Source organism: Ptychodera flava, chromosome 8 (assembly GCF_041260155.1).
Source record: "Ptychodera flava strain L36383 chromosome 8, AS_Pfla_20210202, whole genome shotgun sequence".
NCBI lineage: Eukaryota > Metazoa > Hemichordata > Enteropneusta > Ptychoderidae > Ptychodera > Ptychodera flava.
Window position 1 is genome coordinate 17,680,355 of NC_091935.1, and position 17,279 is coordinate 17,697,633.

General features: G+C 35.3%; 1 protein-coding gene across 8 annotated transcripts in view; it reads left to right on the top strand.

The window, feature by feature from the left end:
• The window catches only part of LOC139138698 (oxysterol-binding protein-related protein 9-like), a 57,258-nt gene that overhangs the window by 26,998 nt on the left and 12,981 nt on the right, over nucleotides 1–17,279 (top strand). For 2 of the 8 annotated variants that reach the window (XM_070707194.1, XM_070707196.1), the window contains 5 exons: nucleotides 2,220–2,402; nucleotides 9,037–9,087; nucleotides 10,484–10,522; nucleotides 13,558–13,669; nucleotides 14,537–14,653. In XM_070707194.1, coding sequence (XP_070563295.1) covers nucleotides 2,220–2,402; nucleotides 9,037–9,087; nucleotides 10,484–10,522; nucleotides 13,558–13,669; nucleotides 14,537–14,653 — 502 coding nt within the window. The remainder of the gene's footprint in view (nucleotides 1–2,219; nucleotides 2,403–9,036; nucleotides 9,088–10,483; nucleotides 10,523–13,557; nucleotides 13,670–14,536; nucleotides 14,654–17,279) is intronic. The other 6 variants (XM_070707195.1, XM_070707197.1, XM_070707198.1 and 3 more) reach the window with 3 other exon arrangements.

The following is a 17,279-nucleotide window of genomic DNA, read 5'->3' on the forward strand; positions in this document are numbered from 1 at the left end:
GTCTGTGTATTAAAATGACAGCGCTAATTTAGATACATATGCAAAAAATTCCAAAAGTATTACAAACAACAGGCTTAATTTTAACATCAATTTCTCTCCCTCAATGACAATTCATTCACCTGTTGATCACGATAACATCATAATCATTCCCGGCACAGATCATTTCCAGTGGTTTTCATCTACATGAACAGTTTAGCCCCAGGTTTGTTTGTTTTCCATATTTTGTTTGTCACTCAGGGTACAGATTACGGAAGATGACTCACATCAATGATAAAAATAGACACTGAACAAAATCAGATGCTGTACGCTAATTCAGTCCTTTCCTCGACCAAACCTAGAACCCTTTTCAGTATAATGTTTAAATCATTTCAGTGTAAATTTTAAAAATTATTTAAGCACTTGCGTATATAGCTAACATTTGTTTTATTTTGAAGTGCCTGGCAGTGTATAAAGCATGTTTCGTATTTTTCACAGAATGGAACATATATTTGCGGCACTGTGCCATTTAATTTTGCCAAGGCGTTGTGGAGTGACAAACATTATGACACAAAAAATGTGGAAAATCATTGGTATCATAGTGTCATCTTCCACTAATTTGAAATATTTGAGTTAGTAATTTACTATGCTAGATGATATTTTATCTAAAAAAGCAGTGAATGTTAAGTGTATAATTTTACTTCATCAGAGATATGACTTTAAAGATTTTAAATTCTTGATCATGAAAATTTATTTATGACTGAAAATGCAACTTGTTTAGCAAATACAAGGTCATTGTGACATGTCTGTTGACTTTTTGCTTGTTGACATGATTGAAGAGTAGATATGAAAGATATTTTTTGGCTGTTATAATATGTCAATGTTGTCTCAACACCATTATGTCATTACTGGTTAACTGAATGATGACGACTTTACACAGGCTTAACATAAATTATACAGCCCATAAATATGCTGAAAAATGAAATAGGCTAAATTCAGCTTTCGGTTGTTGTACAGGCTAAATTCAGCTTTTGGTTGTTGAGATGTGCAACAGTTTAATTATCCGTTTCATGTCTTGATATCAACAGGTGGTGGGGAACTGCTTTTCTGATGATGATAATACTTACAATTTCATTATTCCAAAGTAGAGAAAATTGATTTTATTAAGTCACGTTAGTCTCTTCAATTAAACAAACTCTTATTATCATATCAAATTTATTATCATATTGGTATTTTAAAAGCCATGGAAATTGATTACAAGATAGATTTGTTTCTTTTATGTATCGGGGGTAAATGTTTCAATAGCGTCACAAGTGACAAATCACTTCTGTGCATTCATAAAATATTACTCTCTGTACTTAAAGTCCAAAATTGAAAAGAAATGGGAAATTTTCCTCATGGCTGTTGGTGTAGTATAAGAGTATTTTCCAGTGTTTCAAGAGCAATGTGCCCTGCTCAGTGACATGAAGTTCACACCAGGAAGCGGAGATCGATCTGCTTGATGACACAAGAATTTATTCAGTGTTATCAGCTTGGGACACTGTCCTGCCCCAATACCATTGCATTGCTTCCAGTATCTTCTAAAAAATGTCGCTGTGGTGTTGTGGGCATGCCGTTCCATAAAACAATGAAATTTTGTTAAAAAAGCTTTGTCAACATTGCAGAATCACAAAACTACCTGCGGAAAATGGTTTTAAACCTATGAGTAAATAATTCACTGGCATATAAGCAGACATAAAGTGTTTCGTCATCCAAACTTTATAAGCCACTCATCAAGGGTTTAACCAAAGTACAAGAATTCATACTTGCATAGTGCGTCAAACTTAACATGGTAATATACATTGATCAGTCATGTCACAGTACAAAAGTCATGGTCACAGGGTCATGGTCACACAGGACTGCCTTGCACACACAATTGTTTGCAGAGAGAAGACAAAGAGTTGTAAATCCATAAACCGTAACCATGTAGGAATTTGGAGATTTAGATATTGAACTTCATGTACATTTACACATCCTTTCCTCAATTTTTTACAGAATTAATTAATTTATTATTCCTGCTAAGTACAAAATTTTTCAGACCTCTGTCTTGTGACAATCCAAGCTACCCATGGACTGTCTGAACCAATTTCTTTCCAACATGGCACAAGAGTACTGTTGCAGTCATAATTATGCAAGTCAATTTTGTGTTTATGATTGTAGGCCTTCTCATTTATTCTAATTTTTGCTGATCATTTCCTCTGCAGTACACCAATATCTCTGACAACTTTACACTTTATACTCTGGAAGACTTTGACAAGAAGCTGGTGGAGGCGGACGCTTACCTTCAAATTTTGATCGAGCAAGAGAGTCAGCTCCAGGTCAAAATCGACAAGTGTGAGGATGAAGAGGAGAAACAGAAATATCAAAAACTCAGAACATCAGCTTCGGTAAGGAGTATCTCTCTTTTAGATGTGCATTTTCGACCCCCTATCACCATACATTGGTACAGCCCTATTATGTTCATTGGGTAGTTGGACCAAAACAAAGAAATAGGGAAGAGTTGGTACATCCATTTGCTATATAGATGAACCCGGCCCTCGATTTTGGCAGAAAGTCAATAACTTTCCTTGATGTCAATGTTGCTTACGGTACAGATTAAACCTTTGAGCGCCAAAGTCAATTTATGTTGGCTTTACAAAATATACCCAAGTCAATTTTTTTCAGATTTTTGCCAAAATTTTTATGAAAAACTGTAGCCCATGAAAAATGATGTCAACTTTGTTGAAAATTATCAAAAAAGTCACAGGAAAATTCATAAAAAAGAGGTAATATGTTGCACGAAAATTTTGGTGGGAAAAATAATGGCTCTCAAAGGTTAACCCTTTGAGAGCTGTAATTTTCCCACCAGAATTTTAGTGCAAGATTTAAACGATTTTTATGAATTTTTCTGTAATTTTTTTGATAATTTTGGACGAAATGAACATCACATTTTATTGGCTACAGTTTTTAATCAAAACTTTTGGCAAAAATCTGAAAAAAAATTGGACTTGGGTACATTTTATAAAGGCGACAAAAATTGACTTAGGCTCTCAAAGGGTTAATGTTACACTGGTATGTGATATGTGTTACATTCAAAACCAACTGATAGCGATACCTTTGTAGTAGACTTTTTGACAATTGTTGAGGTACATCACAAAGAGTACCATCTCTCTGAGATGTCCTCTTTTGAGTAAAATCAAACAAATGATGGATGTTCAGAACCAGTCTTGTAGACATTTATGCATGAAATATATGTACCAGTATGATAGAGAGGACACCATGTAAATTACACGATAAGAGAGAATGTATATAGGAAGAATCAGAAACTGTGAAACACACACACACATACACACACACACACACACACACACACACACACACACACACACACACACACATGTACCTGCACAGGCATCGTGATAGGGGTTCCTTGAAACAGTCAAAGTAATGGAATAGGTCTTCAGTGCCACATTTTGAGCACACGCAAATTTCTGACGTTATTAACGTATGATGTAAAATGATTATTTATACTTTGAACCAGAGAGCATGGATAATCTGCTTCTGTAATCATCGGTATCATTGAGTAAATTCCAGGCACAGAAAATGTGAAATTAGCATTTATTTTTTCTCAATCAAACGTTCACAGTATGCAGTGATTTTGAGTCCCAGTGTCTGATCTCCCATGTGCTGTGTACCTGAAAATGGGAGACTATTTAGAACTAGTGTTTACCAAACTGTTCCATGCTCAGCTGTTACATGTTCTAAATATAGCTACAATACTGTATTATTTAATATCATTTGCTGTGACATGTTAGCTATATGCTTGTTGCTTTGTCACACAAATTTTCCATAGCATTCCGTACAATTTTCCTATATTTAGCTATATTTTATTTACTTGTTTTAGTGAATATTTTCAAGTGGGCAAGTGTGGTATAGAAAAGACAAAAAGAAAGCACAGAAAATATAAAGAGTTATATAACGTAGATTTGTTTGTTTTTACAAAAAAATGTAAAATTCAACACACGGAAATGGATGAGAAGCACTGTGAAATGGACAACTTTAATGCACCACGTATTGCGCTTTGACAACGGAGGAAGTTTATTTATCCTGGTAACCATAACAAAGTGTTTTACCACAATTTTATTAGGCGCCATTAATCCATAAAAAATCCGCCAGTGATGTTTGACTTAGAGTGGATGAAATGCAGCATCATGTAAAATATTTGTCCGTTGTCAAACGTTTTGAATGAAGGCACTGAGAACAAAAAAGAAACCCCTTTGTAGCCAGAATGAAACATTTTATTTTTGAAGAACTTTTTGTCTGTAGATTTGTTCTAATGGTACTTAGAATAAATTACTTTTAGCTTCTTGTTAAAAATGACGAATTTTTTCTGGGAACTGTTCCTCACAACTAGGCCTATTCTTACGAGCCGGAGCTTATTTTAGCTCCAGAATACGGTAGACGCTGATACCTCCAGCTGTTGCCCCAGAGAGGCAATGGGTTTAAAACAAGGAACTTGGGTTAGATAGTCGATAAAAATTTTCTTTGCTAGTCAACCCTCATATAAAGCGTACTTCCAGCTAGTCAATAAGATGTTTAAACTAACATACGGATATGAGTGAAATTTTGATACATCGTTTGAAACAAGATTCCCACAAGTTCGCATAGTCCAGTATATTCTATGTCAGTTACTGAGTTAGTTTTGTTTCTAATGCCAGTTTTTATTTTGTCCAAGCTCAGTGCTAGTTTTTGTTTTGAATTTGTCCCGGTTCAAAATCTGCAACTATGTCATTTGGTGTATATCGCCCTTTTAGATTGACTGTAGTGATCAAAGAAGCCAGAATTTTTTTTCTCAGCTATGAATAAAACCAGAGTGATCTAAAAATTAAAGAAAAGATTTACATACTGTTGATCATTGATTTTGAAGTGAAGCTTTGCCAAGTACATGGTGTAGGGATGTTGTTGACTTTAGTTAGATTTTGAAAGTTTCAGAGTCAATAGAGGTACATATACAGGAGAGAACCAGCTACAATTTATATTCATCTAGCGTTGAAGTTGACGGATGCAAGATGGATGCACCCTGGGCTTTTTTCAGTTTTCACATCACATTGATCAAGTTTTCAAACTCTTATAGTTGTAGGTAATTGGAAATGACACGGTAAATATAGTTAGTGATATGATATGGTTGCATAGTAATATGTAATCTTGGTGATGTACCACCAAATCAAATATTGTGCTTTGAACTTGACCGCATGGGCAATATGGCTTGGGACTTAAACACCATTGGCTACCAAAGATGCCTGTTAAAATGTGTTCCTATGAGGTTTTCACACATACATACCGTACACTGTACACTCCATAATGTTTTGATCTTTAAAATCATGTAATGATTTTCAATTTTGGAAGATACAAAATTTTTATTCAGAGAGTATTGACTTGGCCCAAAATGTCAAATTCTTTATTACATGACGGAAGGGGAGATTCCATGGTATGTGCCATAGTCAAACTCAATGCCTGATTTGGATTGTCTGTGCCACAGTCAGACTCAAGGCCTGACTTCTATTGTCAGAGCAAAAGCATAGATCCCATGAAAAGGGTACACTTTCATTAAAACCCCAGTCACTGTTAACTGTTATACTAGTGTTTTTCAATGTAATTATATTATTGTGTTGATTTTAGTTCCTTTGTCCATTCCTGACAATGCATAGATAAACATGTACAATATTTGTTTTGAGTTTGTCAATACGGCATACACCCAAGCACCAGTACACCTGTACATAACGCACACACTTGATATGCACTGTTATTGTTGAGGAGTAAAGGTCTTCTTGTTGTCTGCATTCAGTTTGCAACGATAACAATGCACCTCACCTGACCAAAGCCCATCAAATGCAATTTGATGTCAAGCTAAATATGGGGTATTTCAACATGCTGTAAATAATATTCCAAGAAAATGTAAGATGTACACAGAACAATGACACAGAAGAAGTCGTCAAAGTTAATTTCTATGGTTTTCAAAGGCATGGAGCCAGATATGTATTTGACTCATAGCCAGTCAATGACTCAAATAGCAGAAGTACAGTGTGTGATTTTCATGGGAAGTGTTGGTTTTTAAACTTGCATGTACCAAGCAAGTCATATATGCAATTTAGAACGTTTCATTTGACTTGAGGGAGGGGCTGGCAGTTTTGTTCGTATGTGCTCCGTATGACAAGGCAGCTGTGAAATTCAAAGAAACTTCTGTGTATCTAGAAAAATACAATGAATATTGTTCTGCTTTTCGTAAACTGTATCATTCTGTTTGCACAGTGTATGACATTTCAGTGCTCTTTTATGCAGGATATAATGTAATTTATAAATCCATGAAATCTGAGCTCAGACAAAATATTTTTTGACATATCACAAATGTTTGTGGAAATCTGTTTAATTTAATTTTACATCAAGGTAGATATGGATGACTCTTACAGTCAGATCTTGCATTTTTTAAAGGGGACGGTTACTCTCTAACTTTTGTTTATTTTTTCCATTATTTTTGTTTTCATATGATTGTCAACTGTAGTTTCTTGTTCTACTCCCTAAACATGTTACAACACCCACTATTTAGCTTTTCAACATTGCATCTATTATGTAAACTGTACTGTTATTGTTTACGTTTGATTTCTAGTCCGGGCTAGAATTCACTCAACAACAATAATAATGCAGTCAACACATGTACAGGCTGAGTTGACAAGCTGAATACTGTGTACTGGGGATTAGAACAACAAACCATAGTTGACATTAAAGGCAAAACTATGAAAAAATCATCAACAGTTTGAGTAACTGGCTCTTAAAATAATAGTTCAGTAATATATATATATATATATATATATATATATATATTTATATATATATTGATAGATAGATAGATAGATACACAAATTTGTGAAAATGGTAATGTTTGGACATATGTTTGAATTGTAAGTTGTAGATACATATTGGCTGAAATAAAATGACAATTCAAAAAATTAAAGAATGTGAAAACTAAAGAAGATTGAAGTCAGTGAAAAATATAAAAAATGAAAAATTTTATGTTGAAATGATCAGTTGTATCATCTGTATCCACAAAATTGTTTGCATCCACACTTTGACAACATAAACCTCAAGAATGCAAAAAAACTTCAAGTGACAATTTGGTGTACAATTTAACAAACTCTAGGTCTTTTTTTTAAGTTAAATCAAAGTGCAGTGTCATTGATATATGATGTTGAGTTTCCATGCGGTTGGCTAGTTTTGCTACCGGTAATCTGTTTGTGTCAATATAGTAAATTATGGAGTACTTACAAGTAATAGGTACTGCTTTAATCCCACTCATTGACTTGTATATTTTAATTGTTTGATGGTAACTATGTTACTGTAGTGTTCTAGTCTTGGTACACGTGTACTTTTACAGATGGGTTGGTCAGTACACTGCATGGATCCCAGAACAATACATTGTCTTCTAAAGAGCAGAAACTCACATCCTGTCAGTACCTGACAAAATAAGAAGGTTTTCAAAGGCTATCTGACTGAATAAACGATATGGACACATGCTTAAATTTTGTCATGTCGGTGCAATAAGATCCAATGTACAAATTTCTGTATACAGTAGGCACACAAGAAAACGTAATTTTGTAATAATTGCAGCCACAAATATGAATGTGTCAGATGTTCTAGTAAATATTGAGTGATTCTTTTTGGCAAAGATTTCTTTGTGTGAATTTTACTCAGTGTAACAAGTCATTCTAAGTCATTTCAGAAGAAGAGTAATGTCAGCCAAAATGTCAGATACATTTCCATTCCCACAGACGTAGTGTGTAAGGTTTATCAATTGGTTGCGTTGCTATCTAGTGATAGAGCATTTTACAACTTCCTATCTGGAATCACAACAACTACAGCCAAGTTTGACAGCATTTTATTTTATTTTATTTTGACAGGGTTTTAAAAACTGAAGTGCCCGACAGGCATTATTGCTTTCTATAAAGCAATCAAGTCTTGTTATTCAGGCATTCAAATAAAATTTTTGAATCCGGGCTTTGTTCAGGTACACCAGTGGCTGTTGGGAAGTGTGTGTGTGATTTACAGTCTTAATCTGGTCTTGAAACTCTGATAGCCCGTATCTGCCCACAATTCACCAGTTCAACTCTCCCATATTTAAGTTACTGTTGGAAAGAACAATCTCTCAGCATACAGTGTCAATACCAGAATATAGTTTGTATGTCTTTTTGAAGCCAATCTGTTTGCTTTGAATTTTAACCAGAAAGAAATTTTGAAGGTACAGTATAAAAGGAATCATCAGATTCAAGTCACTGGTTTTTCTTCAAAGGTTTGATTTTTTTGTTTCAAAAATTTTGTCGCCGGTTTCTTGGCTGCCATTTCCACTGTCAGTGACAGTCATTTTAGATGTAGACCTGAAACAGTGCCAATCAGACTATTTTGACAAAAATTGACCTTTCTCCGTGTGACTCATAGTGCCTTTGATAAAATGACCAAGTCACAGTGCAGTGCTCGTAGAGTATCAAAAAATTACAAGATACCTTTCATGTGCCAGGGAACTTAATTCTTAAATTGTCAATTTTTTTGAGATCTATCATGAAAGAAGACCATCAGAAATTTTGTTGTTGATATTTTTTATTGTCAGGTGACATAATCAGTGTAAATCTTGAACGTCAGCATGTGTGCATAGCAGTCCACATATAGACTACTGCATAAATTTTCTCTGTTACCTGGCTTAACCCCAGTTTAGGACTTTCAGAGCATGGCTCTCAGGTTATAAATCAAATATGAATAAACTCATCCTCTGTAAATATAGCAAATATCTCTCACATAAGTCGGTTCTCAGACTGAGGCGTTTATTTATTTATAGGAAGACTATATTTCCACAGCCCCAGCTGCTGCCAGCTTTTTACTTTCTGCAGTCAGTCAGGTAGCACGGTTTATATGACGCAAGTGGAACTTGTTCTGTGAAAAGATCACCTGTTTTTTTTTTCCTGTTTTTATGTGTAATTCCTTCTTTTTCTGTTTCAGGAATTACTGGAGTCCATAAAGCAATCAATAGTACTACTGCAATTGGCCAAGGTAAGTACACTATGGTATATTCTGCCTGGTTTGATTTGGGTATTTTTGCACTATATGTCAGTCTACCCAGTTTACTTCCAGAAAAATTTGTAGGTTCACACTTTCCAAATTATTTTGACACTGTTTGTACATTGGTGCCATTTTTTTTCAAATTTTCTGTGAATTGTAACAGCATCGTTATGCAAGATTTTTTGTACTCTGCATATTACAAGGCCTTTCACCTTTGGCAAAAAGAATTGCTCCTCACTTGTTGATGAGTTTCAATTTGCAGTCAATAATTCAAGGCCATTCTGATGTTTTCTGATAATCAGTCAAAAATCACAAAAATGAAATATTTTTCATGCAATTAACATGTTTTTGAAATTGAGTATATCATCTAGAATACATGAGTTCATATTTCTACTATTTTTACATGTAATCAACTGTTGATTTTACAACCAAGTTTACTTTGATTGGTATTAGATGAGAGGTTGTTGCTTGAAACTGGGTCATTCCAGACCACAGTACTTTTTTACCCATTGAGTAGATGGTAGGAAGAGAAATTTGTTTTTGTCAAGTGATCATGGTTGAATGGTTGACGGTGAAAGTTTTGGTACCCTTTGACTACCATGCCATTCGAATGGTTAACAGTAATGCCTTCATCTGTAGCTTTTGTTTGTAGTTGGTTAAGTGTCGTCATATTGCCATACATCCCCCACTAACACCCAGCTCACCCTAGTCCAGGTAGCAGTGCTGTGTGAGTCCCCTATCAGACATTCTAAATCTGTTGCCAAAGCTCGATAGTTCACCTGTGTCATATATAATCACAAAAGTCTTGTCACATGTTTTGATTAAGTCTAAACAAATGGGATTTTATCGCAAGATGGACATGGGGTGGGCTGTCTGATTTCTGTTACGCTATTTTTTTCCAAAAAAGTTCAAAGTTCACCTTGATTTTTTTTATTCAGTATGTATGCTTTGGTGTACCAGGCATAGCTTGGTCAAGTAGGAAATATTTAATCTTCAGCATCAGTTCAAACCTGCTGTTTGTGAGGAAAACAGCATTTCAGATGTCTGATTAATAATCATGATATCTTTGCAGTCACCTCTAGGCTTTGGGTCAAAAGTCAGTAATTCTTTGATGTGAAATTTTCAACTAAAACATGCGTATTTATTCCAAAATAACCAAAAGTTTGTTTGACGCTTGTGATTGCTAAATCTTCAGCTTGTAAAGTCTATAACTACAACTGAGAATGCCCTTGAAATAATAGTTTTATGGGAATATGCTATGCTCAATGATATCATTTCAAAGTAGTAACTCTAGAGGGCGCCTGACCTTAAGCATGGCTACCTGTTACTGTGTAAAACCTCCCATAACTTACCCGCTTGCATGTACTGTGTTTTTTGCCATCCCCAGCAACTTGTAGAGGAGATCGACTCTGATGGTAGTCCAGGGGTAAGAGAGTTTGTGCTTACAGTTTTGGACGTAGTGACTGTGTGCAAACACATTGCTTTGTACATTCATAGCGGTAGTACAGGTTCTATCTCAACTTCTGGCACCCCTGCTCAAAGTATTCTCTAAAAAGCACAAAAACTTAATGCAACCCACTCCAGCAATAATGCATTACATGATATGCTCAGAATGATTCTCTCTTCCCTCAGAAATATCTCCGTCAGCCAGTCTTTGTCTTTAATAGTCTCGATGGGTTGCAATTCTTAGCGTGCACCAACTTTCTAATGGTGAAAAAATATGATGCTGAGCACATAAAGAATTCACATTGCAAGGGAACCCATTTTCAGTTTTTTCATTTTGAGGTTTGCCCCATCTCTCAGTATGGCCACTTTCACAGAATTTGAAAGAGGCATATTCATGATGTAATTACAGAGAAACAGAACAAAGCTTGCAAAATACAAATTAAATTCAACTTACATCCTTCAACAAATTGAAGCATCATGGTTTTTATCTCAAAATGGTACAGCGTAATATTGAATAGATACTCCCCCTAGCTTTGGTTGTTTAACCTGAAAGATTGGGTTAAAGATATTGAGGAAAGACTAAAGATAAAAAAGTCAATGATCTCTCTCTTGGGTTGATATAATTTGGCTCCAAATCAAAATACAGATACACACGTTTACGGATTTGAAAGTTCAGCCGTAGGGAGCCAGTCTGATATCAGATTATTGATGTATGCATTTGAGAGTATATCTTAGGGCATTCAAAGGTAAAAAGCGCTTGTTTGCACACACGCTGCGTTCCTTTGCTGTAAAGAGTGATGCAGTGTTAGTAAATCTTTCAGTAAAATGGTAGCATCTTCTGAAAATATCCTTCTGTAAAGTTCTGTCGTAGCATTACTAACACGTTTTTGACTTTCCCTGTGTGCCATTAAAATTCAAATATGAAAACCTTGGATCTTGCTGCAAGAAATCCTCTACAATGTGTTGCCATGTTTTTCTGCATACGTAGTTTATATCTGAGAGGAAAAAAATGGAGATTTTGAACAACAAACTGCAGATACATACAATATGCAGGCCTCTGCAATTTTACAAGTACTACATATTCGTCCGAGTATACTAACCTTATTTAGCAACACAAGACTTTGTAATTCCAAGGGAGGGTTTCACAACTGAGAAACCAGATTCTTATATTGATAGACAACTGTCGTTGAAAAGATGGTAAAACTAGGAATATCGGTAGATGGTAACTGGGAATCAATACTGAATGAATGGATTTTTCTAGTAAAACTCAGCAACACTTTCTCAGCCAAAGTGATGTAGTATTCTTACACACAAGCAGGGTATTATGTTCGGACGAATATTGTAGTTATACCGTACTATAGTTGACAAATCATGGCTGTCTATGAGAGAGGATTTCTTTGCTAGTACCAACATTAACTTATGCACTCCTCAAGTCTTCTGTGTGCTACATATCCATTCCTTTTTCTTTCTCGTTTCAAATTATTTAAACTTCAATAAATTTGGTAAATGTTGATAAATAAAGACCTTACGAACAACATCTTTCTTTTCTGTCGTGTAATTTATAAAAAACCTGAAGGCTGGAAATAAAAAGTTGACTTTGTGCATTGTTCTTTTACTATCTGATAGTATGTTTATTCATCTGAAAATGTTTTTTGAGAACATCAGTAGTTTGTATAATTTCATCATTAATGCACTAGTGTCTCTGCCGTATGCTTTTTTATGTTGATTGAAATTCATGGCATCCTAACACAAATCATAAAAAGTCAAAACTCGCCAGCCCAGCCTACTTTCCAATGTTCTGCAGAAAGATCATAATAATTTGTTAAAATGCATCTAAACAGTTTCCTGTAAAGCTTTCTTACTTCTGTATTCTTGTACAATATTTATTCTTGCATAAAGTTTTATTGTTGTAAATACTCCCAAAGTGCACTCTAAAATGTATTAAAAAGTGTCCAGGTTGCAAACAAAGCCATAGAATAGTATATGATAATCTTGATGATTTCAAATGTTACACTACTGATAAAAATGTGTTCAGTTTTTTTAGAAAAACCCATTACAAATGTACAATCAGGATTTATTTTGATTTGGTGAAAATAACGATGGAAGATGGACAATAGTTCTGCCATTTGGAAAGTGATCTCTGTATATTTTCACAAAATGAGGATGAAAAGAGAGTTGATACCATTGTCAAATTTCACCTTGAATGTGTGTGCTGTATTTGTAACATTTCAAATCATCGTAAATTTGCATATTAGATTCTGATTCTTAATCTTTGTAGTAATGATCTTTGAATAGACCAGTTGGACTTCCCAAATAAGGACAGAAATCACCATCAAAGCCTGAGAAATTTCCTTTTTTGCATTATTTCTTTCAAAAATTGTATTTCGTAAACTGTCAACTCATATCTTTTGGAAACTCTTTCTGATCTTTTAACCCTTTGTACCGGGCTCAGTAAAACGTGTCTGTATGATGTCAAAGGTCACCAAGGGGTCAGGGTGCAAAGGTTTAAAAACGGATAGGTCTTCTGAATTTGATGAAGATCAACTTGAAATCTTTTCATTTCACACCAACAATTTCAGTCTCTAAAGGCCCATTGAAACAAAATTACCAGTGTTTCAATCAGAGAAATTTCAACTGAAGTGATTTATGTGGAATATCAAATGGTCAATATATTGCTTTGTTCCTTGTAAGTTGTAGCATTCAGTCCAAAATTCTTAGGATACAGAGTGCCATGTAGCAGAATGTCGACAAATAATTTCCAGGTCATTCTATTTTAGTTAAAAAAAATACTGTACTGGTTTTCAGCAAGTCTTATTGTCATGTCTCTGCTGTAAAAATAATTCCCCCAAAAATTTAAAAACGTGAAATTTCTTGGGGTTTGATGGACTTCAGCCACTGTGATCAACTGATAAGAGTACTGAGAGAGAGAGAGAGAGAGAGAGAGAGAGAGAGAGAGAGAGAGAGAGAGAGAGAGATTCTCTCACTGTGATAAGCTTTTGTAACTTTATTTATCAGTGTGTTCTCTCTCAGAATGCAGTCAATCCAATGAATGGAGTGATTCAGCTAGAATCTTATCCTGAAAGCGATGGCTACGGAGACAAGGGCACCATCAAGTCCAAATCATCAGGTCAGTACATGTCAATAAACTCATCAGAAAGAAAAATTACCTTGTTCAATGTTCTTCTGTGTTAAACTGTGAAGTTTGTATATCAATGTGTCAAAGTACAACTTTGTTGTATTTGCTTGCTGAACAGTGACAAGGGCCTGACACTAAAACAGATAATTTTGGATAACAGAATGAAGGTTAAATGATCTGTGTATGTAATCTCTTTCTATCACATGACAGACGTTTCTCAAATTCAAACAAAATGTTCCCCCTATCTGTGCAAAATTTATATCCATACCAATAAAAATTATCCGTTTAAATGGTGAAAATTAATTTTTCTCAGAGATTCGATATTTCTTATGTTTCAAAGAGCAGCTTGCTACAGTGCAGTGTGCCGAGAAATTCTTTATTCATACATCCAGTATGGAAGTTTTTCGCCTATACAAAACTGCCCCAAAGCCACCACTAGAGGGCTCTCTCAACATTCTGAATTCTGTCTTTGGTTCTTTGTGTAATCTGTTTTACGAAACGTACAAAATCAGTCATCAGGAACAGTTGCATAAAATAACGACAACATTTCATTATGCGGATTAATTAAAATATTCATGCTTCAATTGATGTGAGATAAGGAAACTTAATATCTCTGCTTTGTGGCCATTGTGATCATTGTGTGTAAGATAATGACTAGTAGGGGATATTAATCACTTGTATTTAGTCAAACCTATCGCCAGTGTACTGTGTGGATAGACTTCATCATTGTTAGCAAGGTTGCGATGTGACAGTGCTCTCAAAAAATTTTTCCAAATCTGACACCAAACCTCAGGCTCTGAAAGAAGCAAAGATCTCTACAAATGTCTGGCATTCCATCTCTCTGTGTTTCTTTCTCAGCTTCAGGGTCCAGCAATAGCATAGAGGAAGCCATAGAGTGTGTGGAAGACATCAAGATTGGTGATGGCCAAAACACCAGCGTCATCCCAGATGTGTCTGTACAAACGCCTGGGGCAGGTACGTATCTTTAGTGGTCATCATCCCATCTTGTTGGTCATATTCTGTATTTTATTCATTCCTTTTCCAAGAGGTAATACCGGTACATGCCTCTTCACAGACTTCTTCCACTTGAATTCTCACCACAATGTTTGATACTCAGCTCTCGAATCAATCTTCTACTGTCACTGCTGCACAACCACAAGACCCTTCCTACCTGTGAAGACACCACCGATGTACAAAGCCAAAGTTTCAGTCGAAAATTCTGCAAATTTATGAGTCATTTGTTTCAACTTACCAGCCTTGACAAGGCATATGATAGGTTTTGCCAATTAGGTGTCTGTAGAGTGAGGTCAAATGTTGATATTGACTTGATTTGCATAAATGCAGCATTGGATAAAAGTAATCACGAACGATTAATTCAAAACTTCATGTAATAATCCCCCAATATATTGTACATGATTAAAATCTATTCCAATGGTATTAGGTGCTCACGTGGGCATTCTTTGGTGTCCGATTGTTCCGGCCCCTATCCAATCATTGCCTGTACAATTAGAGTACAACACCCCCACTCTCAATATGCATATTACACAAAGAACCCGGAGTAATGCTGGTATGGTGATGATAAGAGTTATAAAAATAGCAGTGCATTGTTGGAGGAAGTGACAAGCATGAACACAGTGGAGTAGTGTAAATGCCGGGCCCCATGCTGGTTGTTGGTGTGCCTTCAGGTGACCTGCTATGTTGTCCGGCTCGTGTACTGATTGTTTTCAATTTATCTTGACCAAAATGCAACATTTACATGTGCGTGTAGAGGAGAATGAGGATGAAGGTACTGTCTTAATAATGTTGTATATTCATCTCGTTAGTACTGTTATAGCCCAGCCATGTAACTGATATGCAATGTTTCAGTGTCTGTTACGTTCATTCAGGTTTGAAGCTTCACCATATCACAGCATATCACTACTGTCTATGATCACAGCATGCCGTTCAAAATTTCCCACTTTCACTTTTAGTGGGTTAATCTATTCGCACCTGTTTTTGCCATAGCATGTCAGCCTGTCTGTGTATGATATTATACCCTTCTAAATCATGAAGTCTATTAAAATTGCAGTTTATGGTCACAGTGAAATGTTTGTTTCATATTTACAAAAAAGGTCAGTGTGTTGTTAAAATGTTAATAATTGTTATGTTGTGAACTCACTGTATGTTCCAGTGCTATTGTTCATGTCAGTGCAATTTTGTGATTCAAGAATAATTTCAATTTTTAATTGAAACACCTGAAAATAGATATATCTCTCTCTAGCATATCAGAATTCTCGTCATATAGTTCCATTTTCATGTATTCGACTGTCATACATATTTCATGCATGCATGTCAATATAAATACTACTTCAATAGTTTGTCTGTATTCCACTTGGTAATGTAGTTCACCCCATAACGTATTCTTAGTGTAATATTAATCTGAATGTGTCATTTCCATGTAATATATCAGAGTGATTGTCGCACTGCAATGTAACATTCCTATCCCAAGTGTGTATGTTAAATATCAACTACACATACAGTCAGTACCTTACATGCCAAGCCTGTCATCGCTGTGTAATATAAGTAGATTAAAGAAAACAGATTATCATGATTTTAGTATCACGTTCAAAAGCTGACCATGCCTTTAGTGAAGCAATATTAGAAGATTTAACAACAGTAATACCAAGTTAAAAATATTCCTAGGCAGCTGACATTTTACATTCAACTTGCTATTTTCTGTCCTCACTTTGACAGTGTTAAATCACTTTCAGACAATATAACCACATTGTTATGTCAGCGTATCATGCGTTTATTTGATTCCTTTGTGGTGTGCGCTTTAAATGTAAAAGCAAGCCATGGTCTGTTATTGTGGGCTGTAATAATAGATAATATTACAACAATGTAATAATAGTGAATCAGCTGATCGTATACAGTAATATGTGAATTGTGTTAACTTGACCCCTATGTTTGGAAATATAGCTTTGAATTCTCTATAGAAAGGAAAGCTAAAGAAAGTACAATTTTTAGCAATCGTCTAGGCAGCATCTTTATAACAATATTTTTTTACAAACACTTGGTCATATCATGTTTTTTAACCTTCGATGAAGTTGACCACTATTGACCCTAGACTCTCTCACAGCTCCTGCAGGCTATGTAATATAGCTGGTGTTGCCTGACTGAGCGAGGTGAGTCAGCTATTCTGACTTGTGGTATAAGCCAGGCTTTACCAGCCATAGTTGATAGCCAGCAAGGGGTCTGTGAGAGAGTCCTCTTTTATATATAGGCTCTGTTTTGATGGTGCAGTTCGACTTATTATTTGTTAAAATAGGAAAAAAGATGGAATGATATGACAAAAAGGCATTGTCGTTCATGAGCGAGCTTAGAAGTCAAGTTTGATATGTATGAGCGAAATGACTCTGTCAGATTTTAGAAAATTGTACAAACTTTACTACTTTCAGGAAATGTGTTTCACCTTTATGGCTGATATTTTGCCCTCTGAGTGCTAAACCTTGTTACTTTCTGTTCCTGGTAGGAAACTATTAATAGATAACCTGAATACTAGGAAAACAACCCAATAATGTTCATTCATGTTAAAAGTTCAGCTATGTCTGACTTAAAGAAG